The 21,214-nt window shown below is 36.3% G+C and overlaps 1 protein-coding gene across 1 annotated transcript in view; it reads right to left on the bottom strand.

The window, feature by feature from the left end:
- COL19A1 (collagen type XIX alpha 1 chain) overlaps window positions 1–21,214 on the bottom strand; it is a 176,062-nt gene that overhangs the window by 93,013 nt on the left and 61,835 nt on the right. Inside the window, exon 10 of the mRNA XM_056488063.1 lies at window positions 18,658–18,702. Within this exon, the coding sequence (XP_056344038.1) occupies window positions 18,658–18,702 (45 nt within the window). The remainder of the gene's footprint in view (window positions 1–18,657; window positions 18,703–21,214) is intronic.

The following is a 21,214-nucleotide window of genomic DNA, read 5'->3' as shown; positions in this document are numbered from 1 at the left end:
GCTTTTTAGCAGGAAAAATATATTACCATTCTGGTCTGTTCTACATGTACAATGCAGAATGCACAAGCAAAACTATTTCTTACATTCCAACAGAAATTCTTTCCAAGTAAATGTCCTTGAAAAATGTCTAGCACTCTGATAGGTACCGTTTTCTGTACTTCTTAGTGTTATTGAACATTCATAAAGACTCACCACAGAACATTCTTGTTTCTTGCTGTTTTTCAAGAACATTATGGTGAAACAGAAATTTACACCAGGGAACAGTTTAGTTTCTGAAAATCCTAATCTTAATATTACAATATTTTTTTTTCGTTCTGAGATTCAGATTTGTTATCAGATATTTAAAGTAAGTGTTTGTATAATTTGTTTTTCACCCATACTGGTATGTGGTTCACTATTTGCATTTGAAAAATGAAAACAACTTTTGCTCTGAAAGTTTTCTTGCAGGTATGAATATGAACAGCATTGTTAATCAAAAGAAAAAAAAATGGTGGGAAGGTTCCTTCAGAATTGACTATAGCTGGTTCCTGAATTTGTTCATGAAACATTGATTACAAAGCACAATAATCTTTGTAGAATACATGAAAGAATTCAGTTTCATATGAACTCTAATAACCATGTTAAGACATATTTCATCTTAATAAAATACACCTGCTAAACAAGCATAATTTAAGAAAAAATGCCTTCCAGAAGCAACAAGCCTAAAGGGCTCTATAATTGCATCTCTGTCCCTCAAATGAAGTTTGTCAAATCAAAATAAGTAATCATAAAGTAACATAATTCTGAGAGAAGTGTGAGGACTGCCTTAATTAGAGTCCAAACTCTTCATATAAACCAAAGAAAATGAAGAGCTCTTCACCGATTTTCCATTATCTCCAGGGGACTGCATTTGTCTGAGCAGAACCTATTCATTATATCAGCATCATCTTCATAATTCTGTTAGGTAAATGTATTGAGCTGAGATCATTCAGCTAATTCCCTTTGTGACACAGCCCTGATTCAGAGCCATTTCTCCCATGGCAATGACAGGGGGCATTTCATCTAATAATCAGTTTTGCAAAATGAGTTTGTATGAGCTTTTCAAACAACTGAAGCCTACTAACATATTAGCAGCAGCAAACTGTGAGTTTAATAATCCCATTCCCAAGATGGTTTTGCTGGTTTATTTTTTCCATTTTAATACATCTTGTTGATAAGAAACTTAATGCTACACATTAGCTTGAATCACACAGTTAAGATTTTCCCTCAAGTATTCCCTTTCTTACTGGTGAAAAAAAAACCCACCAGGTAAATCTGTGAATTTACTGCAATGTTTAAATGACACCAAAGAGTTATAAGAATTTAACACTTATTATTTTAATATGTTTAACCTATTTTAGCATGTTTAAACTACAGAGTCCTCTTTGTTCTATGGATTAAGACACTGGTTGAGATAGTAATTTTCTTTCACTGTCAGTTTAAAAAATAACCCAGCTGAAATTTCAGGCATACTGTTCTTTTTAAATAGCTCACTTAAACTTTTAGAACTGAAAAAATGACATTTTACTTTCCATCACTGTGACATACTGAACATTTAATACTGCTTTCAGGACATTTCAACTAGTATCAGTTACACTCCTACAATTTTGCAACAGTTATAAAGGTACATTCATATATTTGACATAATACCTCCTTATCTGAACATATTTCTAGAAGATTTACAAATCATTCCAATTTATGGAGCTGTTTTTTTCTTCTATGGCTTGTGTATTTGCTTTCACACTTTAAGAAAAATGATGCAAATATGTACAGATTTGCTCCAGAAGTAGTAGCACCCTGTAAAAATGCCTTGATGCATAGCCAGAAACCTAAGGTAAAAGTATCTTGCCATAATTTGTTATGCAACATCTACATTGCCATAAAAAGCTACACAGAGAGCCTAACTAAAAGATGCCTGTCCCCTCAGCCTCTCTGATCATTTGCCTGGCTGTGAGATGAGCAGTAGGTGCTGGTGATTGTGCCTTTTCCAGCAGGCAGACAGTGACTTCCAAATGCCACCAGGCAGCTCTAGACACGTACAAGTGTGGCTGGTGAATGCAGAGAAGAGAGAAACCCCCCATTCCTCATGATTTACACAATATTTGGGTTTGAGAGGTTTCTCAGTTTCTTTAACAAAATGATAAAGAGCACCCCCTGTTAATGAGCCTTGGACCTCTGCAGAGCCCCTGGCTCTCTGCCAGGTGTGCAACTTCACTATGAACATGTTCCCACTTTTTAATGGAGTATGTGGTTTGTACTTGCCAAGCATGTCAAATGTCCATGTTCTCTGTGAAGCCAGAATTCAAACCAAACAGAGGTCCAATTTTTACAATTTATTCTCACAAGAACTGAGCCAAGTCATGCTCATTTCTGTCTTTGTGAAGCACACTATACTGCATAATTAACAGCTTCAAATCTAGCCAATTTACAGTCACTGAAGCACTCTGCAGTGTAGGGGAGGCTGTTAATAATCAACATTGTGGCTTTGTGGCAGTGTACCTTATAGATTAACAAAAAAAGAGAAAAATGCATTAATTTCACTTTATATGGAGCGCTCCTGCCTGCTTACACTACATCAGATGAGAATATTAAAGACTATTTATTGCAAAAACAGGATGACAAAACTCTGAAAGTGTTAAGCCTTTTTTATTAGTTAACTAAAACTGACCTGATGTAACACTGAATTATTTGTATTTCTTTGGGTGAAATCTGCATTCAATTACCCTGATGGAACCAGCTGATGGGGTTGTTCCAGAATAACTGCTGGGAGGGATTCAGTCTGCTGTGTGTAATAGTGGATGCCCTGAATTCAGTGATAGCATCCTTTAATTAGGGCCAGGGGTGCATCCACAGCCTCTGCAGATGAGAGTACCAGCCTCCAACTCACTTGTCCATTTTAGGATTGCCTCATTTTCCTTGCACACTATTTCCCTTATGTTAGAATTGCAAAGTAATATATTTGGAAATACAATACATTAATACCTAAGAATTGAACTGAAAAAATAAAGATTTTTCTGCAACACTGCCCTGCTAATGATACAAATGAGGAATTCCTGGTATCATTTTTTGGAATAATTTTAAAGTGTCATTGTTAACACTTGCTGAATTACTGTCCTAAGTACAAAACCTATGTAACAACACTAAGTATTGTGGACATCTTATAATTTTTAACCTCTAAAACTCTATGATTTTACCTACATATTTTTAAGACAGTTATGACTTGGTCTTTTTTTTAATATTTCTTTCCATTATGCTACATCTCTGTCTCAGCAGAATGCTCTACATGAATTTTATTTTCTTGAGGCCACATAGCTTCTTTTAAACTGATCATGGCTCATAATAATGCTTATTGATTTTTCTTGAGTAAATTATGAATTTAAAAAATCTACATCTTCAGTAAAAAAACCCCAACTTTTGTTTCTTTCTGATTTTCTGATAGATGTCTGAAGAGCTGGGGTTATGAAGAGCTTCACCCCAATAATATTCCTACTGCCTGACCTGTAAACCTTCCACAGAATATGGGATAGTATGCTTTAGGAAAGTGGCAATACACAGGGTGAAGCACCTCAGGACTGGTGGGAGACTGTACCACTTGAATGGATTGGAAAGCAAGGCAAAACTAATGATTTTGACTCAGTTCAGACTGGGAAGTACTATGCTCATTTCCAAACAGGCTGTAACCATGTATCACACAAGAGTATCTCCTAAGTAGGGTCAGAAAGAGACAGCATAATGCATTGCAGAAATACATTTCTATTATAGAAAACAAAAATCAACAGAGATGGTCAGGAAGGATGTCACCTTAGAACCTGTGTCCTCCCAAGCCCAGATATTTAGGATACTCAGACAAGTAAATCAGCTGATCACAAAGCTTTACAGAGATCAGACAGTTCAGTAAATACACTTATTAAGAAACAATGACCAAAACCTCACTGATTCCAAACTGTGCCATTGCTGTCTTGTGACAGAGCCCTAAACAGGTGTTGCACCTGAACACACTGGATACCATGTCAAGAGAAAGATCTTTCCTTCCTGCTTTTTTTACACAGACTGAGCAATACTGAAAATATTCACAATAGCTAATCACTGGTTGTAGTCACATGTCACATTCCTAAGCAAGCTCTAAGCATTTGTAAACAGAGAGGCCATATATAGGCAAATCACCACCTCAGCTAAAGGCAAAACCTTAGGCACAGAACAATCAGCATCTAGGCCAGCCCAAGGCTCCAAAGCTGCACCAATGAACTGCCTCATTCCATCAGCAGGAATAAGGCAGCCATCCATTTTTACTCTTAGTAGAAAAATCTTAAAATGTGAAACTATTTGGATTAATTAGAACAGCAACCAAAGAACCAAAAAAAAAAAAAAAAAAAATCCCAGACAAACAAAAAAACAAACAAAAAAATTCCAAAACCCAACTCAAACCCCAAATCCAATAAAATTTTCAGTGTATTTCTCTCCAAATTGAGAAATCCAATGCACAAACAACAAAGCACTACTGCAGAAAAGTATCTGGTTATTGTCATGGATCACACAGTGCACAGAAATCTGTAATACAAAGACATTTTTAAAAGGCTAAATTCTATCCTTCATTTGTCAAATGCAAGCTGACAAAACCCCAATTATTCTGCATTACTTGCCACTGATGAGAAAAGTGAAAAATAACAGCTAGTTCAAGGCATCATATTTTTCTGCCCTTATCTAAGCTAGAATGATAGAAATTGTGAAAAATAGTTAGGAGGAAAGAATGAACATAGGATATACTGATGGATCTCAAACATGAGAAAAAATGCTATAAATGGGACATCATTGTACTGATAATACAAATAATAGATTTCTTTTGTAGCCAAATGGGGCGTGGAGGGTGGAATTTGTGTTAAAAAGGCAGAGAAGAACTGTAATGGTCTAAGATTAGAACGAATTTTTCTTGAATGCAGATTTTGCTTGAGAATGCTCTAAGCAGACTTGAGGATACTCCATTGTGTGCGTGTCTTCCTGTGGGTGAGGCAGATCTAGCCCTGAATACTCTTCCAGGATAACATTTCCTCCCAGCTGCTCCTGGGTTCTGCTATGGTCGCTCTCTCTCGAAAAATGTGTCAAAGTCACACGTCAAAATACTTTCAGTTTTTCTTAGGATGATGTCTTTGCTGAGTGAAGATTACAGTGTTTGCAGGTATGTGTCTTAAGGAGTCAAAACTCTCTCATTTAACAAAGACTCCTTTTTTCATGAAGGTGTTGAATGAGACACAAGCATAAATACAAATGCCAACAATATACAGAATAACAATATGACTGAGATGTTTCCTCTGACCACGTGCCACTATTGCCAAGCACAATGATTGAATAATGAGCTCAAAGACAGAGAAGCAAAATAAAAAATTAAACCAAACAACACAGGCAAAACAGAATAAACATACTACTCTGAAGAGCTAGCAATCTCTGGATTGAAGGACTGTATCCACATTCATTCAAGTATCTTAGGCATACATTTCTTTCTCACACATTCTTTATGAAAGTTCAACTCTCCATCACAGCATCCACAAACACTGATTTCTAAATCAGACTATTAATTCCATGGCACCCTGACAGGCAATAAAGTGTCCTCAGTCACAGTCTTATTGAAAACTTTTATAACATAGCCTACACAACTATGATTGAGAAATTACTTCTATCATAAAATTCTATCATTTCACATCTAGAAAATGCCATAGCAAGGCAACAAAAAAGCCTTATTGAAAACACAAGTGAAGAGTCCTATGATCTTTTAATGTGTTCCTTACTGAATCTCATGTTGATTCTTATTTTCAGTGTAACCCTATCCTGTGGAAATCTAAGAGGTTGCTTAACATTCTAATCCCTATCCTATGTAGAAATCTAAGAGATTGCCTAACATTCCCTAGTGCTGACCAGAGCCATTAAAAATCATTAATGAAATGAATACTAAAAGGGATTAAGTTGTACTGTGGTATGTGGGAAAAGATAACATACACTGAACACCTTGTCATCTAAGAGACCTGTTAAACTAAAACACAATCTTAAGACACAACCACATCCTTCTGGGTAATAGATTTTAGCCAGCAGAAGAAGAAAAAATACTGAAAAAATACTATTTTGTCTAATTCTTGCTTGCTACAATGCTTGCTACAATGCATGCAACTCTAATCACAATCTCACATTTAATTTGTTTTTCAATAATAAACATCCCAACAAAAATAATTAATGTCCTAATCATGCCTAAGATGCTCACACTGAATTTTCTTTCTACCAGATGAAATTTAGACTTTGTATTTTGGAAACTTTCCTTTGCATGCTATCCTGCCATGGCTCATGCTGTCATGACCATTTAAATTTCTTTTTATTTTCCTTTAAACTTTTCAATATCAAGGAGAAAAATAGAAACAAAATCAACAATTAAACCTCCATTCTTTATGATAATTATGTGATCATCTATTTCCAGACCTAACTTGAAAGAAAATTCTTAACCCAATATTAAAGTTTTATTAATTGAAATAAGAAAAATAGTACAACCTAAAGCATGCACTCTCTGAAAACAAAGTCTCAGTCATCTAGATAATATGTATTCTTAACATTCACTTGAATATATTAATAGTCTCTTCAGAAAGTATCATCAGTCAAGCAAAATGTGTTTATAAGGAAGAGTCACTAAGCTTTTTCATGGTGATCTTCATTTTCAAATCCTACTTGGTATTTGTGTGCAAAAACTTTAGTGGGTGCAAAGAGCTGTCTAATATAATGTCCCAGAACATATTTTAAAGACTCAGCCATCATTTGGAATAGTAATGGATATTCTATTCTTTACTCACTCCATCTGGCTGAGTTCTACAATAAATTCTACACACAGAATACCATTCCAGGTTAAAAATTGGTGTACTGCATATAATTTATTGTGCTACACCTTTCCTCATAATCCAAAAGCAAAAGGCTTTCCAAACTATAAAGACTCCTGAATTCAGTCAGACAACTCATACATGCATCTTTCCATGCAGAGGCCATAGAGGGAACACTCATGGTCCAGTCTTCCTCTCCTTCTACAGTGTCTCTGGCTAATCTCATCTGCAAATATAAAATCAACAATCGTTTCTGTGAGTCATCAGTTACATCCAGACTTGACTCCTCGCCAAGAGCACGTCTTAACTTTCCAGTACCTCATATCTAATCTATGTTTGAATTGTTTTAAATATTTCTTTCAACATTTTTAACTTGAGAAAGCTTCCTCTTTTTTTTTTTTTTTTCTTTTTTTTTTTTTTTACTGTAAAAAACACTGATTCTGTTGATCAGCAAGAACTGGTATTATCTTGAAGCGAGTCTTTCAGATACAATCCACATCCAGACCACAGACAAAATGTTTTTCATCCCTCTACACAACTTCCACTTTCATCCAGGCTATTTTCACAAATACTCTCTCATCCTGCTCTCCCCTTCCCATTAGGATTTTCATTAAAACTCTGGTCATCATTTTTCTTCTCCTTTGATGATTCTCATGCACACACACTTAAATACCAGGACATCTAAGTGTAAAACTCAGTGCACAGCTTGGCATTGCAAGGCTTACACAAGGTCATTCCATTTATTTCCATACAATAACCACTCCTTTAACCCAATTTTTCTCTAGTGTTATGAACACAATATCTGCACAATAAGTGTAGTATCATTTTTTGTATTATTTATTTTTTAATTAGCCAATCAGATCTGGTTGTTCTGCAGGTCTCCATCTTCTGTCTTAATTCTTACATTTTATTTATAATAACCCTTGGATTAAATAAATGGTCCACTCTGTCTTTGCACATTGCCTAACACAAGGGAATCATAATACTTGTCTCAGCTTGCACAAATCCCTGAGCTATTACACAGTTTTGTTCTTACATCACTCAAGAACAAAACTAATAACTGAATTTGGCTCTAAGTTTCCCCTCACTGATCTTCCCAGTAATTTTAAACTGAAGTATCTTGTGTATCTATCAATAGATTAAAACCTCAAAAGAAAAAAACTGTCTCATTTAATGAGCAGATTATTTTTCCATTTCTTAAGTAAATACTAGAAATGGATTTGACTTGCAGCTACAATTGTTTAAAATTCTATCTGCCTTTTAGTGGGGAGCTTTCTGTTTATACTGGGTTGGTGTTAGTGTTGAATGAAGATTTTTCCGTAGGAGGAATAAACTAGTTTCTTTTCAGGACTCGTCTCCTAAGGCAACCGAAAGCCAATCTGTTCTTGACATCAGTTGACAAATAGTATTGCTTTCACAGAACGTAGTATTTTTTAGACACACATGCTTTCATGGTTTTGGCAGTGCATTGCTATTGTTATTTATACTCCAAAAGATGTGCTGCAGATGGTTAAAGCCACGTCAAGTGTTTGCAGAAGCTGACGGACTGCTATGTCTTTTCTGCCAAAGACTGCACCTCTAGCTTTATTTCTGTCACATGACAACCAGAATAAAAGCCTTTTCTGTAGTTGTGACTTTTAGCCATGTTCATCAGGCCCACACAGACAGCAGTATCAGTTCTCTCTATTTTCTTTGACTACAATAAGTAGTTTATTAAAGTCATAGAAATGCATACTTTATACCAGGAAACTGGTGTTTCGAGACAAACCCTGGTAAGGTTTAAAGACGTGGTATGTTCAGTCTCCTTATGGATATTTATCTGAGGTGGAGACTTGATCTCTGTTCAAAATACACCCAACCTTGCTCAGTCAGACTTCACTAAGGTCGGTTCAAAATATAATTTAAAAAGTAGGAAATTTCTGCCTTAAAACTTAGTAAATAGAGATTTATTTCAGGAAGTTTTCTCTCCTTTTGAGAGGACCAAAATTAACAGCTCCCACTTTCCTGGCAAATGTCCATACAATCAGCCCATGTAGGTTCTATGGGTACCATCCATTACAATTACATTTCTCATCTAGCTGAACCACTGTGCAGTGAAGGGTGAAAAATCAGTGGGTCTAGAATAAATAGGCAGGACAATATTCTGCAGCCTACTGAATGGGAGGAATTATCTTTTGAAAGGTCATCCTGAGAAATCTGAGCAGTATCTGCTGGCCAGATACAAACAACAGGAGTTTAACTTACTGCTGGCCTTCAATAAGTGCATAAAACTTAAAAGGGTACCAGGATAAAGACTTTTTCTTTAACTGTGCACAATATATACTGGCCTCATACACCAGGAAACAAAGACAACTCAGTCTTCACCTACTTTTCACCTACTGTCACAGAAACTCTCAGCAGCTATTGCAAATTAGCTGCTCTACTAATCCAGCTTCTTTGGCTTCTTAAACTAAAATTTAAAAATACACAAAGATGCTGAATTTGCATACTGTAAAAGGAAGCATCATAAAGCTGCTGACTGGGTTAGCTACATTAGCACATCCTTCTGTACAATTTACCACTCTTGAACTTTTGTGCAGATCCTTTGTAACAGCCTTAATATCCTTGACTTCCATGCCATGCTATGTCAAGTCTTCTTCAAAGTATTTTTTATTCATGTCCATATGAGTACAGAGTGTGGCACAAAAGAAACAATTTAAGGAGAAAATGGCAGAGAGTACTAGATGTTAACACCATATTTTGCTGGAATTATTCCAAACCTACACTGAAGTAGCTCTAGTGTGGTTTCATGAATACAAGAGCCATTAGAAATTGCATCACCTTATGCTTGTTCCCAAAGTAAATCATTCAGTGTAGCTTCAAACCAAAAGACTCATACTGTTCTTCTCTAACCCCAAAAGTCCTCTGTATAGGTCTGCAGCACCTTTTAGTCATTTAAATATGCCTATTCTTCTGAATTACACTGGTTGCTGAAGAATAGCCACATACCAGTCTGGAGAAACAGAATGTGCTGGGATATAAACCCAGTAAACAGAGACACTTTTTTGGTCTAAACCATTCCCTGACTTGTTTATTCTACTAGGAATTACACAAACAGTTGCAATAGCAGTGCACAGGGACACTGGGGATAGGAAGAAGCAACTGGGAAGGAGGAGACTGGGAGGAAGACCATTTTTATCACTGACAGTATTACGTTAATAAACACAAACTACTGCTAAGTGGAGAAAGAAAAAGTGCTTTGGAACTTAAATATACGTTAAAATGTATCTGCTGACGCTTCAGTAGTAACATCCACATCTGTCTTTGCAGGTTGTAGAAAGATTCCCCTGCTCATATGCACACAATGAGCTCTATTTTTAATATATTAATGAAAACTCTTCTGTCATCTCTTCTACAGTGACCAATGTCTGTAACCAATTTGTTGTTTCCTCTTTAATCAAATTGTTCATGAATTCTAATTATTTTCCTCATTGAAAACAACTCTCATTCAGAAGTGCAAAAGCTCACATACAGAGCCCATTGACTTAAACTTGTTTAAGAAAAAGAGGATTAACTTAGATTACATAAAAGAAAGAAATTGTTTGTTCTCAGGGTAGGGAGGGACTGGAAGAGGCCTCCCAGAGAAGTTGCCCAATTCCTGCAAGTGCTCAAGGCCAGTTTGAACGGGGCTTTGAGCAACCTGGTATAGTAGATGTTCTGCCCCTCCATGGCAGGAGGATTAGAACTAAATGAGCTTTAAGGTTCTTTCCAAATCAAAGCATTCCATTCTGTGAGTTCCTCTACAAATTTACATCCTTGCATTCATACCTATTTTATAAATATTAAATAAAATAATTTTTAAAGAGGTCTCTGAGTGAGGCTAAACTATAGGAACCACAAGGCTCCATAAGCTTTTATGCAATTTATTCTAAATGTTATTTTCAAATATTGCAGCATCAATACTGCTTATTAGATTATCCTATTGCTTCTTCTCATTAGATACCTGTCAGGAGAGCCTTTTTCATAAAGAATAATCCTCTGCAACAGTTCTCAGTTGCTAAATGTGTGTCATGTGTTACAGGTAAAAATTTTTACATTAATTTAAAATTATTTACCATTTATTAGCTACCATTCAAAAAGCTTACAGCCTTGTTTCCAAACTAGCAATGCTTTCTCTAGGCCTTATAGCTGTAATGACATCCAGTCATCCATCTCAGGATATGTCTTCACAGAAATCTCCAAAGTGGCACAGAAGGCACCATTACTGGAAGCAGTACATCCAAAGGACTCAGCACTCTGCTTACACCATTAAACCTCATATCTCACACTATTAAACCTCATATCTCACCAGAATGCCCCCAAAAGGAAGCTGCAATGCTTCTGATACCCCAGATAACTCATCAGAACAGATATGGCTGTTTCTGCAGAGCACTGTTTGAGCTTTCTTGTCCAGAGATCCATATCTGGGCGAGAAGCTTCCTGCGTTCTGGGAGCAATTGGAATTTGGAGAGTTTTGTGGACTAAAGTAAATTACAGAATTACAGAATACTCTGAGTTGGAAAGGACCCACTGGGATCATCAGAGTTCTGAACTCTGTCAGGCTCAAGATGCTTTTGAACAATTGTACTCAATATGTGCAAAGGGCCATTTTCAGAGCTTAAGACAAAGATACCTGTCTAATGCCAAAGACCCTCCACACCTGTCAAATATTACATTTCTAATCCAAGGCAGAAAGAGGTTGAGAGTCCACAACAGAATTTACATTTTACAAAAATCAGTTTTCCACTAATCTTGTTCTCAGCACGACTTGGAGCATTTACACTCAAATGTCAAAGAAAACCATTTTGAAGTACACAACAATCTGGTGAAAATACAAAATTATAAAGGATAAAACAAATGAGGATAAACTGTGAAAAACTCAATACAGTCGATATAAAATGAAATTATATAGAAAAAGGACAAATGAAGTTCAGTGTAGATACATCAAATGATGAAGTTTGTAAAATCCTTATATCCCCTATGTAGCCATAGCACCTGTGAATATGAACACAACCTCCTAAATGCAGTGACTGTTAATGACCAGTTCAAAAGGATCAAGAGTGAGATCTTGAGGCCCCACTCAAAGCTAAAGAGAGGTTAGAAAATTCCTGTGGGGAGACAAGAAAGCAGAGAATGAGACAAAGAATTTCGCTGTGGTGTTACACAGACTGAAGTTCTTGTCTTTTCCGTCTTTGAACACTAGGACAGAACTCAGTAATATTCAGAAGAAAGTAGTAAGAATGATCCAATACAGAACATTTTTCCTAGTGGTAGACACTAAGCAAACTGATATTATTCAATTTGAAAGAGACAGCTCAGGAATGTGTAATAGAAGCTTATTGATTCTCAATTGATACTGAAAAGGAGAACAGGAACCTTCTGAAAGAAGTAGGGGACACCAAATCAAATTAAGAGGAAGTAGGTTTCAAATAAATAAAAGGAAGTATTTCTTCAAATACAAAGTGTAGTTCCTTACCACAGGATATTGCAGATGCTCAAAGTTTACACAAATCCAGGGGAAAACTGTACTTTCTAGCAGGAGAAAAGCCCATTGAACACTACTAAATTCACTGAAAACACATCTGCTGAGATGCAGTCTCAAATAATTGAAGGCTGGAGGAGCATTATACTTGCTTACCTTGTCCTTATGCTTGTCCCCAGGGCACCACTTCAGGCTATCATTAGAAGCAGGATGCTGAGCCTGATGAACATTTAATCTGCCCAAATGGGTATGTGTAAGTAAATTAAACAGTGATAGAGCTTGGGACCTGGGACTTGGTCATCTATATGATTTAATTGATAGACCCCAGCTGTGAAGGGTTTTTGCAGACATTTCAATGAGTCCAATTAGCATTTCCTTATATAATTCCCAGGCACAGTTAAAAAGTTAGCATAGGCTAAGGACTATTCCCAACAGACACTTCTGATTAAGCCTGTTTCAAAGGGCAAGAGCATTAAACAACAGGAAGATGACCAGATCAAGCCAAACACCACAGAACTACCTGATAAGCCCTGGTAATGTTTAGCTTACTAGGATGCCAAAGTGACAGCATTTATTTCAGGGACAGAAATAAAAGGAGGTGCAAAGAGGTGACTTAAGTGTTACAAGATGAGAAAGAGAAAACTTGTATACTTCCCTATACAGCATTAGGAGACAAGAATGAAAAAATCTCTGTTAATATTTATATGCAGCTGGTAAAGCACTCAGTCTCACCAGCCTGAAAAAGGATTCCAAGGATTTCAAATATTCCTCTCCCTGCCCTGATAAACTATCAGCAATGATGGTTAGCACAGGTTAGAGACTAATTTTAAGCAGAGTGGCACCAACTCCACTCACATCCAAACTAGGGAATAATGCAAATAATGCAAATTGCACCTTCTTCCATTACCCCAAAAACATTGAGACCAGGTAGTGTCCATGGTTACACCAAGATTTGCAGCTTATGGAATTTACTTTTCTAATCTTTTTCTCAGACTGAAGCATTTCTAACTGTATCTACAGCTCATAAATAGAAGCACTCTACTAATATACAGTGTTACTAACTGCTTCTCTTAATTGTAGTTTTAAAAGTATTTTTGTTTGTAGATCTTTGTCTTCTATCTATGTGCAATAGCTTCTATTTTTCAAGTAAATTGGAAGCTTCCCCAGTACTTGAGCTGTCTGGTTTTACCACTTAAATTTATGATACAGATGTTAAAATAGCAGAAACACTAAATAATGACTAGCATGTTAGACCTAGGAAAGGTGATTCTTCCTTCCTTTCCTTATGCTTATTTAAGAAAAGCATATTGACTGAAACAAAAGACAACACCTGGGGACAACCTGGAAGTTTATAGCCTTGTATGTTCTGGATGGATAGAAGATAGACAAAAGAGTATTTTATTAGGTGTGATAGGATGAAGTAGAAAATGCTGAACCTCCAGGAAATCTTCTTGACATTAAGATCTATTAGGAATTGTCTTCTAAAGGAAATAGATGAAGCCCTATTTCCTGGTATAATTCAAATTGTACTTCAGAAAATAGTAAATATATACAAAGAACATCCTGTGCCTAGAAGAAAATTAGGCAGACGAAATTTTTTCTACATTTAGGCTGGACAAGCCCCAGACTCCTCCTCTCTTCTCATATGTATACACAGGCAAAAGCCCAATTAAGATATGCAATATGTAATGTAAAAAGGATTAAACTCTGGAAACAATAAATGAGTATCATTATGGTTTTATTCTAAAAGTTTCCCTTATTGAAATACATGTAACTTAATGAATATCATTTTACTGAGAAATATTAATCACAGAATTATACTAAAATAATAACTTTACCAGAGATCAAGTGTTTAAAAGTGCATATGACAGCACATAAACTGCTACATAGCTCACGTCCAATAGCCTCCAGTTTTAAAATCCTCTACTTCAAGTGTGAGAAAAAAGAGAATATGCTTTATGAAGGAAAGGCACCAGTCCAGTGAAACTGCAGAGTCCCTCTCCAGAGCACAGCAATCCTCCTACTGCCACAACTTCCAAGTCTTCTGAGATATCAACTAGTCCTGTGATTTCATTATGTAACAGCACACATCTCTGGCTTAAAATAAAAACTAGGATTTTTTACTAGCATTTTGAAATAGCTAAGCAAGGCAAGAAATGTAGGATTCCCAGCTCTATGAAATTACTATTATCTATTAGTGACAAGCAATTCATGTTTGCTCAGCTATAATTAACATGTAAATGTGTTGGCTTTTCTATTACCACTATTTCAAATAAAATTTAGATTTGTTCCACATATACTCCTAAATGTTAATGAAATCTATATGGCATTCATGTTCCATGTGTCCCATGAAAAAGAATTCTCAGTGTTCTATCTCATTTACAGAAAGAATCATATCTGTAAAGTGTACTAAAGAAAATACATGTTCTAACCAAAAAGGTAGACAAGATGACAGAAAAAGTGATGGAGCTGGTTAAAGAGTATTAACAGGAGTGACCAAGGGAAGCAATAACCAGGAGGAAAGAGCATTAATTACAGATTAAACAAAGGAAAAACGTGTCTTAGAGGTTATTTGTCTAATTTGGGTATTTAGGGTAGACATTAGACAAGTTCTTCACAGAAGGAGGGACTGAGTACTGGAATGGGCTGTCTATAGAGGTGATGGAGTCACTGTCCCTGGAAGTGTTTAAAAAAGACTGGATGTGGTATTTACTGCCATGGTCTAGTTAATAGGGTAGTGTTAGGTCATAGATTGGACTCGATGGTCTCAAAGGGCTTTTCCAACCTAGATAACAGGCACTGGGCCTGTTCCAACCCCCAAGTGATGCACATACTTCTAGTATCAAAATAAGTAAGAATAAATAAGATTTCAACCTCTACAAGTTTCAAGATAGGTCTGAGATCTTGAAACCTACAAAGGTTGAAATCCAGACCCAAACCTATTAATCAGGCCAGATTGCTCAGGGCTTGCCTTGAAAACCTCAAGGAATAATTGCTGCTGGAAAACCACTTAGGGTGACTTAGGGTGACTTTTTCCAGAGCTTTACAGTCCGATCACATGAGACTATTAACTGAACAAGTTAAAAACAAACAAGTATGTGTGTTCAAAAAGAAACTGTCTTGCTGTTCTCTGTACTTATTGAATTAGAAATAAGTGTAAGAGATACTTTGCATAATTTGGATGCTGTTAACAGAAAATGGCAGTCATTTAAGATAATCTCATCTCCTGTGTTTTCATGAAACAAGTCTTTAGTTTGTTCCCTTTTGTGTTGCCAGGATAAAAACTGCAGACCACTGGAAGAGGAAATTACTTCCGTAATAAACAGCAGTGTTAAAAGTGAAAACCCTTTCCTAATGGCTACATAGCATCTTGCTGCATTTCCAGCCCACTGCTCTGCATGCACTACAGACACACAAACAAACCATTTCTTTCCTCTTTGCAGAAATGTTATGTATTTGAAGACTCTTCACATATTTTCAGCTGACTCTACACTGAGTCAATCATGCGATCCTTCTGAAAGGTTCTGTATTCCTGAGTGCCAGTCATTTTCAGTGCTTGCCTTTCAAAATTTGTAAAATCTAAGATGTATCAACACCAAACAGCACTTTGAAATAGGACTTTTTAATTAGTGTTGCAGACAACACTTTGAAACATCTTAGTCTTTCAGTCACAATTTCATTTTTCTTTTCAGGCTACATCTCTGATTTACCAAGAACATTCTGTATTTTAAAGCTTTCTTCCAGTTATTATCAGTACCTTCTGACCTCCTATAAGCATGAAATGTGATAGTCATATTTTCTATCCCATACTGTAAAATTAAAATTCTAAGCAGTATTAGAAGGAAAACAGATCCCCATGATAGAATCTGCCTGCTTGGCAGCAAACCAATTAAAACTGCTCTCAGCATATACTTTTCCAGTCATGCTATGAAAGGGTAAACCAATGTTTTTGTTGCAGTTTTAAGACTATAATATAAGAGTGTCATTCTCTATGTAACACAAAGTAAACAGAATATAAAGGAGAATTAAAATAAATTCATAGTGAGGGTATATTTCCCTTGGAGGGAAAACTTGCAACATAACACCTGCACAGTCTGTACTTCCCCTACCACTATGGGATTCTGTAAGAGTGAACCAATTCCAGCCATGACCAAAAGCAGAAAAAACTTTTGGATTCCTCAAGAAGAACCAAGTGTGGCAGAGAAACCCTTAAACAGCATAAATGAATCTCCCTTGATAATTTACATTATAGATGTTTCCCATAACTGTAATGTACAAATGATCATGCTCTGTCACCTCATTTGTCTCTCTCTGATGTCCCTAAGGCTTGCTCTGCCAAAGCAGAACCTAATACAGAAAACAACTATTTTAATTTGATGAAACAAGGAATAAGACTGAGCTGGTTTCAAGTGCTCAATCCTACAAAATGATTGGGTCACTTAAACAAAAGTAGAGGATGGTTCATTTCTGTGTACTTCTGCAGGGAGTCTGGAATGGCAAATATCCCACATTGAGTAGCTGAGTCCCACCCTAGGTGATATGCAAAGTGCGTACAAAAATTTTGTTCCTTAACATGCAATATTAGGCAGAATTTTTTCCATTTCAGACTTTGTAATCGTATTTGTTACACAAAAAGTATTATAACTATTTCATTTTATGCTGCTATGTTAAAATGCAAATGTGTTGATAATTTTTTATACTGGAGTTTAGCATTGAAACTCTATACTGTTATTCTTAAACAAAAATTATTTGAATTTAAGCTGAACTGCTAAAGACCTACGTCCCATAGCCTTAAAACACAGGCTTCCCACACAAATATCATATGTAACTTCTGATGAGACTAGCCCAAATTATTTTTGAGTGATCACCGATAAATAAAGATCCTTCCACTCTTATATTTCCTTAAATAAAGTAAATTAATAACACTGGAAGTATTTTTAAATGGCACATTTTAATTTTCATCTGAATTTAGGAGAGAAAAAAAAAGTGGTCTAAGCATGCTGGTTTAGCTTCTACATAAGAAAAATATGACTACCAGTGGTTGGGTCATTTTATCTCTGCTTAGAAATAAGGGAAATCAAGCAAAGAGAGTGGCAGCAACAGCTGGAACCATGTGCCTGTGCTCAAACACAATTTATTCATAAAACTCGAGGAGAGCACAGCACAGCTGCAGAGCAATTATGGGGAGGAAAAAAAAAGAAAAAAATCCACAGGCCCTTCAGAACTGTTGAATAATGATACTACCAAGGAAATAAGATCTTTCATTGGAGCTAGAAACACTCAAGCTTAACAAGTGGGTTTTTTTGGAGGCTGAATCCTCACATAATAAATGTCAGTTGCTATGGATGCTGGTTTTTACTTCTGATACTTCTTCCTTTTTGACTACATGGAATACTTCCTCCTAAAAAAACCTCCACATTTTAAATCTGATTCACTTCTGTTAATCCATAGCATGCTTTCTTTAAAATATGAACACTGGAAAGCTGTCTGACACTTCTGAAGAGGTATGGTGGGTGAGTGAATATATCCATGTCCAAAGCAGCCTAACTCAAAAATATATTACACTTCTTTAAATTCAGAAGCTGCCACCTACTCTCTATTTTCATCAGTCTGAATATTGCCAGAATAGCAGCTTCTGTCATTCTTCATCTTTATGATATATAAATTCAGTAGAAATGCATTTTTAGACAGTGGGCTGAAGCACAGAGAAACTACCTGTTTCAAGAAAAGGCTCTTATTTAATCCAAACCAGCCAAAACTAGTGAGAAACCAGTACACAGGCATGAACATGGTTAAGAACTGAAGATACAACCACAAACTATCACCATTGTTACTTTAATTCCTATTAGACAAGCTAGTATTTGGCTCTTTCTTCCACTTGTCCCTCAACACGTTTACTTGCCTTTGGTTGGGAACCTGGGAAGACTTTACCTCTCAGAAGTAACACAATCATCTAATGCCACTCAATGCTGGCATTCTATCAGCCAGGAGACCCTTCCACAAGGCCAGTTTAGCTCTCATTTTAATACAAGCTATTAAACTATTTCCTGCCACTGCAGATGTTCTCTTGGTTCCTCATTAAACTTTTTCTTATAGGAAAAAAATTCAAAGGAAGCCCTGATGGCACTCAGTAAATACATAAAGAACTACTCATTCTTAAGAATTTACATGCCAAAATTTTAAGAATTTTATTAATTAAAGGATTAAGGTAGACACTCAGAACAAAGTTCTACTTGGCAGGCCATATATCATATTGTTAAAACAATAAATTGCATGGATAGAATAATTTACCTTTTCACCTTCATCACCTTTACTACCTGGAAAGCCACGTTCACCCTGGAACACAAAAGGATAAAATACAAATCTCAAACAAACATTGTTCAAGTAATTCTATTCTTTAAAAAAATTTACTGCACTGAACTTTTATTATGAGGCAAAAATGAAATAATTTGGATGCTGATTGTCTCTCATTCAAAAAGGTGTGAAATGTCTACCAAAAAAATCATATGGCTTTCCATAGTTTTGTCAGCCAATAGGACTAATTTTTCCTTTCATCCTAAGGGATTTTCTCAGCTTTAAAAATTCTCAACTATTTATTGACTCTAGATCTGCTTACTAAAGCACTTCTATTCTTCTGCAGAACCAATTTTAATACATTTATTCCTATTAATACCTTAATCTTAATTTTTAAATAGGAATTAGCCAACTGTGAAGGTTTCCAACCCACATCAACTGAAAAAATATACAGATACAATTTATGAAAACTAATTTCTTTCACTTTGAAAACCATATCCAATTACCCAAGTAATAAAAACAAACCAAAACACAGGAAACACAGAAGGGGTAAGTTTTAAACTATTAACTTGAGCTCAGGTTATTTTAGAAGATTGTATTCTTTGTTTGATGGCATTTCAATAAAAAGGCCTATTAAAATGCTATTTCCAGCTCTAATTTCCTAACATTTAGCTCAGAAAAGGATCATAGTGTACAATCTTACTATGTTAACAACTTCATCAAATGCAATCTGCCAGTCTGTTGATATTATACAAAAATAACACCTGTTCTACATTTTATTAATGTATACTTGCATGTTTTGTGAGACATATAGAAGACAGACAGGCTTAATTATATACAGACAGCACAAAAACGACCTAATTTAAAAATGCAAACTTTTTCTTTCTCCTTCGAATCATCTAGCAGGAGATGGTTTACATGTCTTTACATGTCCAGTCTCCAAAATTCAGCCTCATGGCCTCAGTACAACACACATGATTTTTTTATACATCTGTAGATGAAAAGAGTGGAAAATATCCAAAGGAAAGCTTATGGTGTTTTTTAAAAAAATTAGAGAGAGCAATGTCTAAATGTTCTTTCACCCTTCAGAGAGTGCAATTTCCTTAAGTAGGAGTCCAAGGTTTAAGTGAGGTTAACTAGAACAGCTGGCTATAACTTGCAAAATGTCTAGCAGCTTTTTGTCAAATCTTTCAAATAATGATTCATGTACTCATCATGTACTACACATCTGGGAATTAAATTCAAAGCTTCGGAGGTGAGCAGGAGTATAAATTATCAAATAGTTCTGGAATTTTCATCACTTTCTACAGTAGCTGCCTTTTTACTTTTGGTGGGCGGTGGCTTTTACAATCAACAGGTCAGTTTTAGAAGCAAGCCCAAGACCAAGCATGCAAAGTGGTATTTAGTAAAATAATATTCTGCATGTCCTCACCTACAAATGGGAGGCTAATTCCTGAAATAGTTTACAAATGCATGCAATTTCTGTTCAGTTCATCTAGTTTCCTTTTTTTTTTGTCGTGTCAGACATTCTTTTGAAGCCCCTTCCAACCTGGGTTGTTCTATGATTCCCATTCTTCCTGAACAGCTGAACACACAACACAGCTAAGACTTACACTAAAAAAATTAATGAAAATGTTGTCTTCATTAAGCATTCCCATTTATGTTTTTAATCAATCCCAAATTCATAATATGAAAATTATTGTGAGATAGAGTCAACATTTCTCTAATTTTAGCTTGTATTCATTGCCTTTCATCCTTTCATTGTACATCTCTGGTAGGAGTGTGACTCTGGCTTTTCCACACCTACCTAGTATTTACAGACAGCCATGAATCTGCACCACTCCCCACTTTCCAAATCATCTCACCTTAAGGCTGAACAAGCCCAGCTCCCTCAGCCTCCCCTCTCCCATCATGGGCTTCAAGCCCTGGACATCTTGGTGGGTCTCTGCTGGACTCACCCCAAGGAGCTGCTCTTTATCTCTCCAGGGAGCTCCAAAGTGGACACAGACCTCCAAGTGCAGTCTCACAAGCACTCACTAATCACTCCTCCTGGTCTGCTGGTCACGCCCCTGCTCAGGCAGCCCAAGATGCCTTTGGCCTTATTCAAACAAAGGGCATCCAACAGAACTCCCAACTCCCTTTCTGTATATTCTGTTTTCTCTGTGCTACATAGAGAATGACACTTATATGATAGTCTTATAACTGCAACAAAAACATTGGTTTACCCTTCTATAGCATGACTGAAAAAGTGTATGCTTTCTAGAAATTTGGCACCTGGCTTGTACTATGGCATGAGGGTGCTCCTCTCAGAGACAGGCCCTCGTGTTTGCCTTTGCTCAACTGTAAGAGTTCAGCACGTTGAGAATATCGTTCCTGCCCTACCTTCCAGGGCACTGACTACTTCCCTGCATTTGATAACATCCAGAACCCCATCATCCCTGCTATTAATAAGGACATTAAATAATATCCAGTATTGCCTCGTGGGGTGTGACACTTGTAGCAATCAGACTGCACAGCATCCTTCCACCTTTGACCCCAGTCTTCCACCCATTCT

Source organism: Oenanthe melanoleuca, chromosome 3, assembly GCF_029582105.1.
Source record: "Oenanthe melanoleuca isolate GR-GAL-2019-014 chromosome 3, OMel1.0, whole genome shotgun sequence".
Classification (NCBI taxonomy): Eukaryota; Metazoa; Chordata; class Aves; order Passeriformes; family Muscicapidae; genus Oenanthe; species Oenanthe melanoleuca.
Note: the sequence above shows the minus strand (reverse complement) of the source record. Positions and strands in the feature narration are given on the sequence as shown.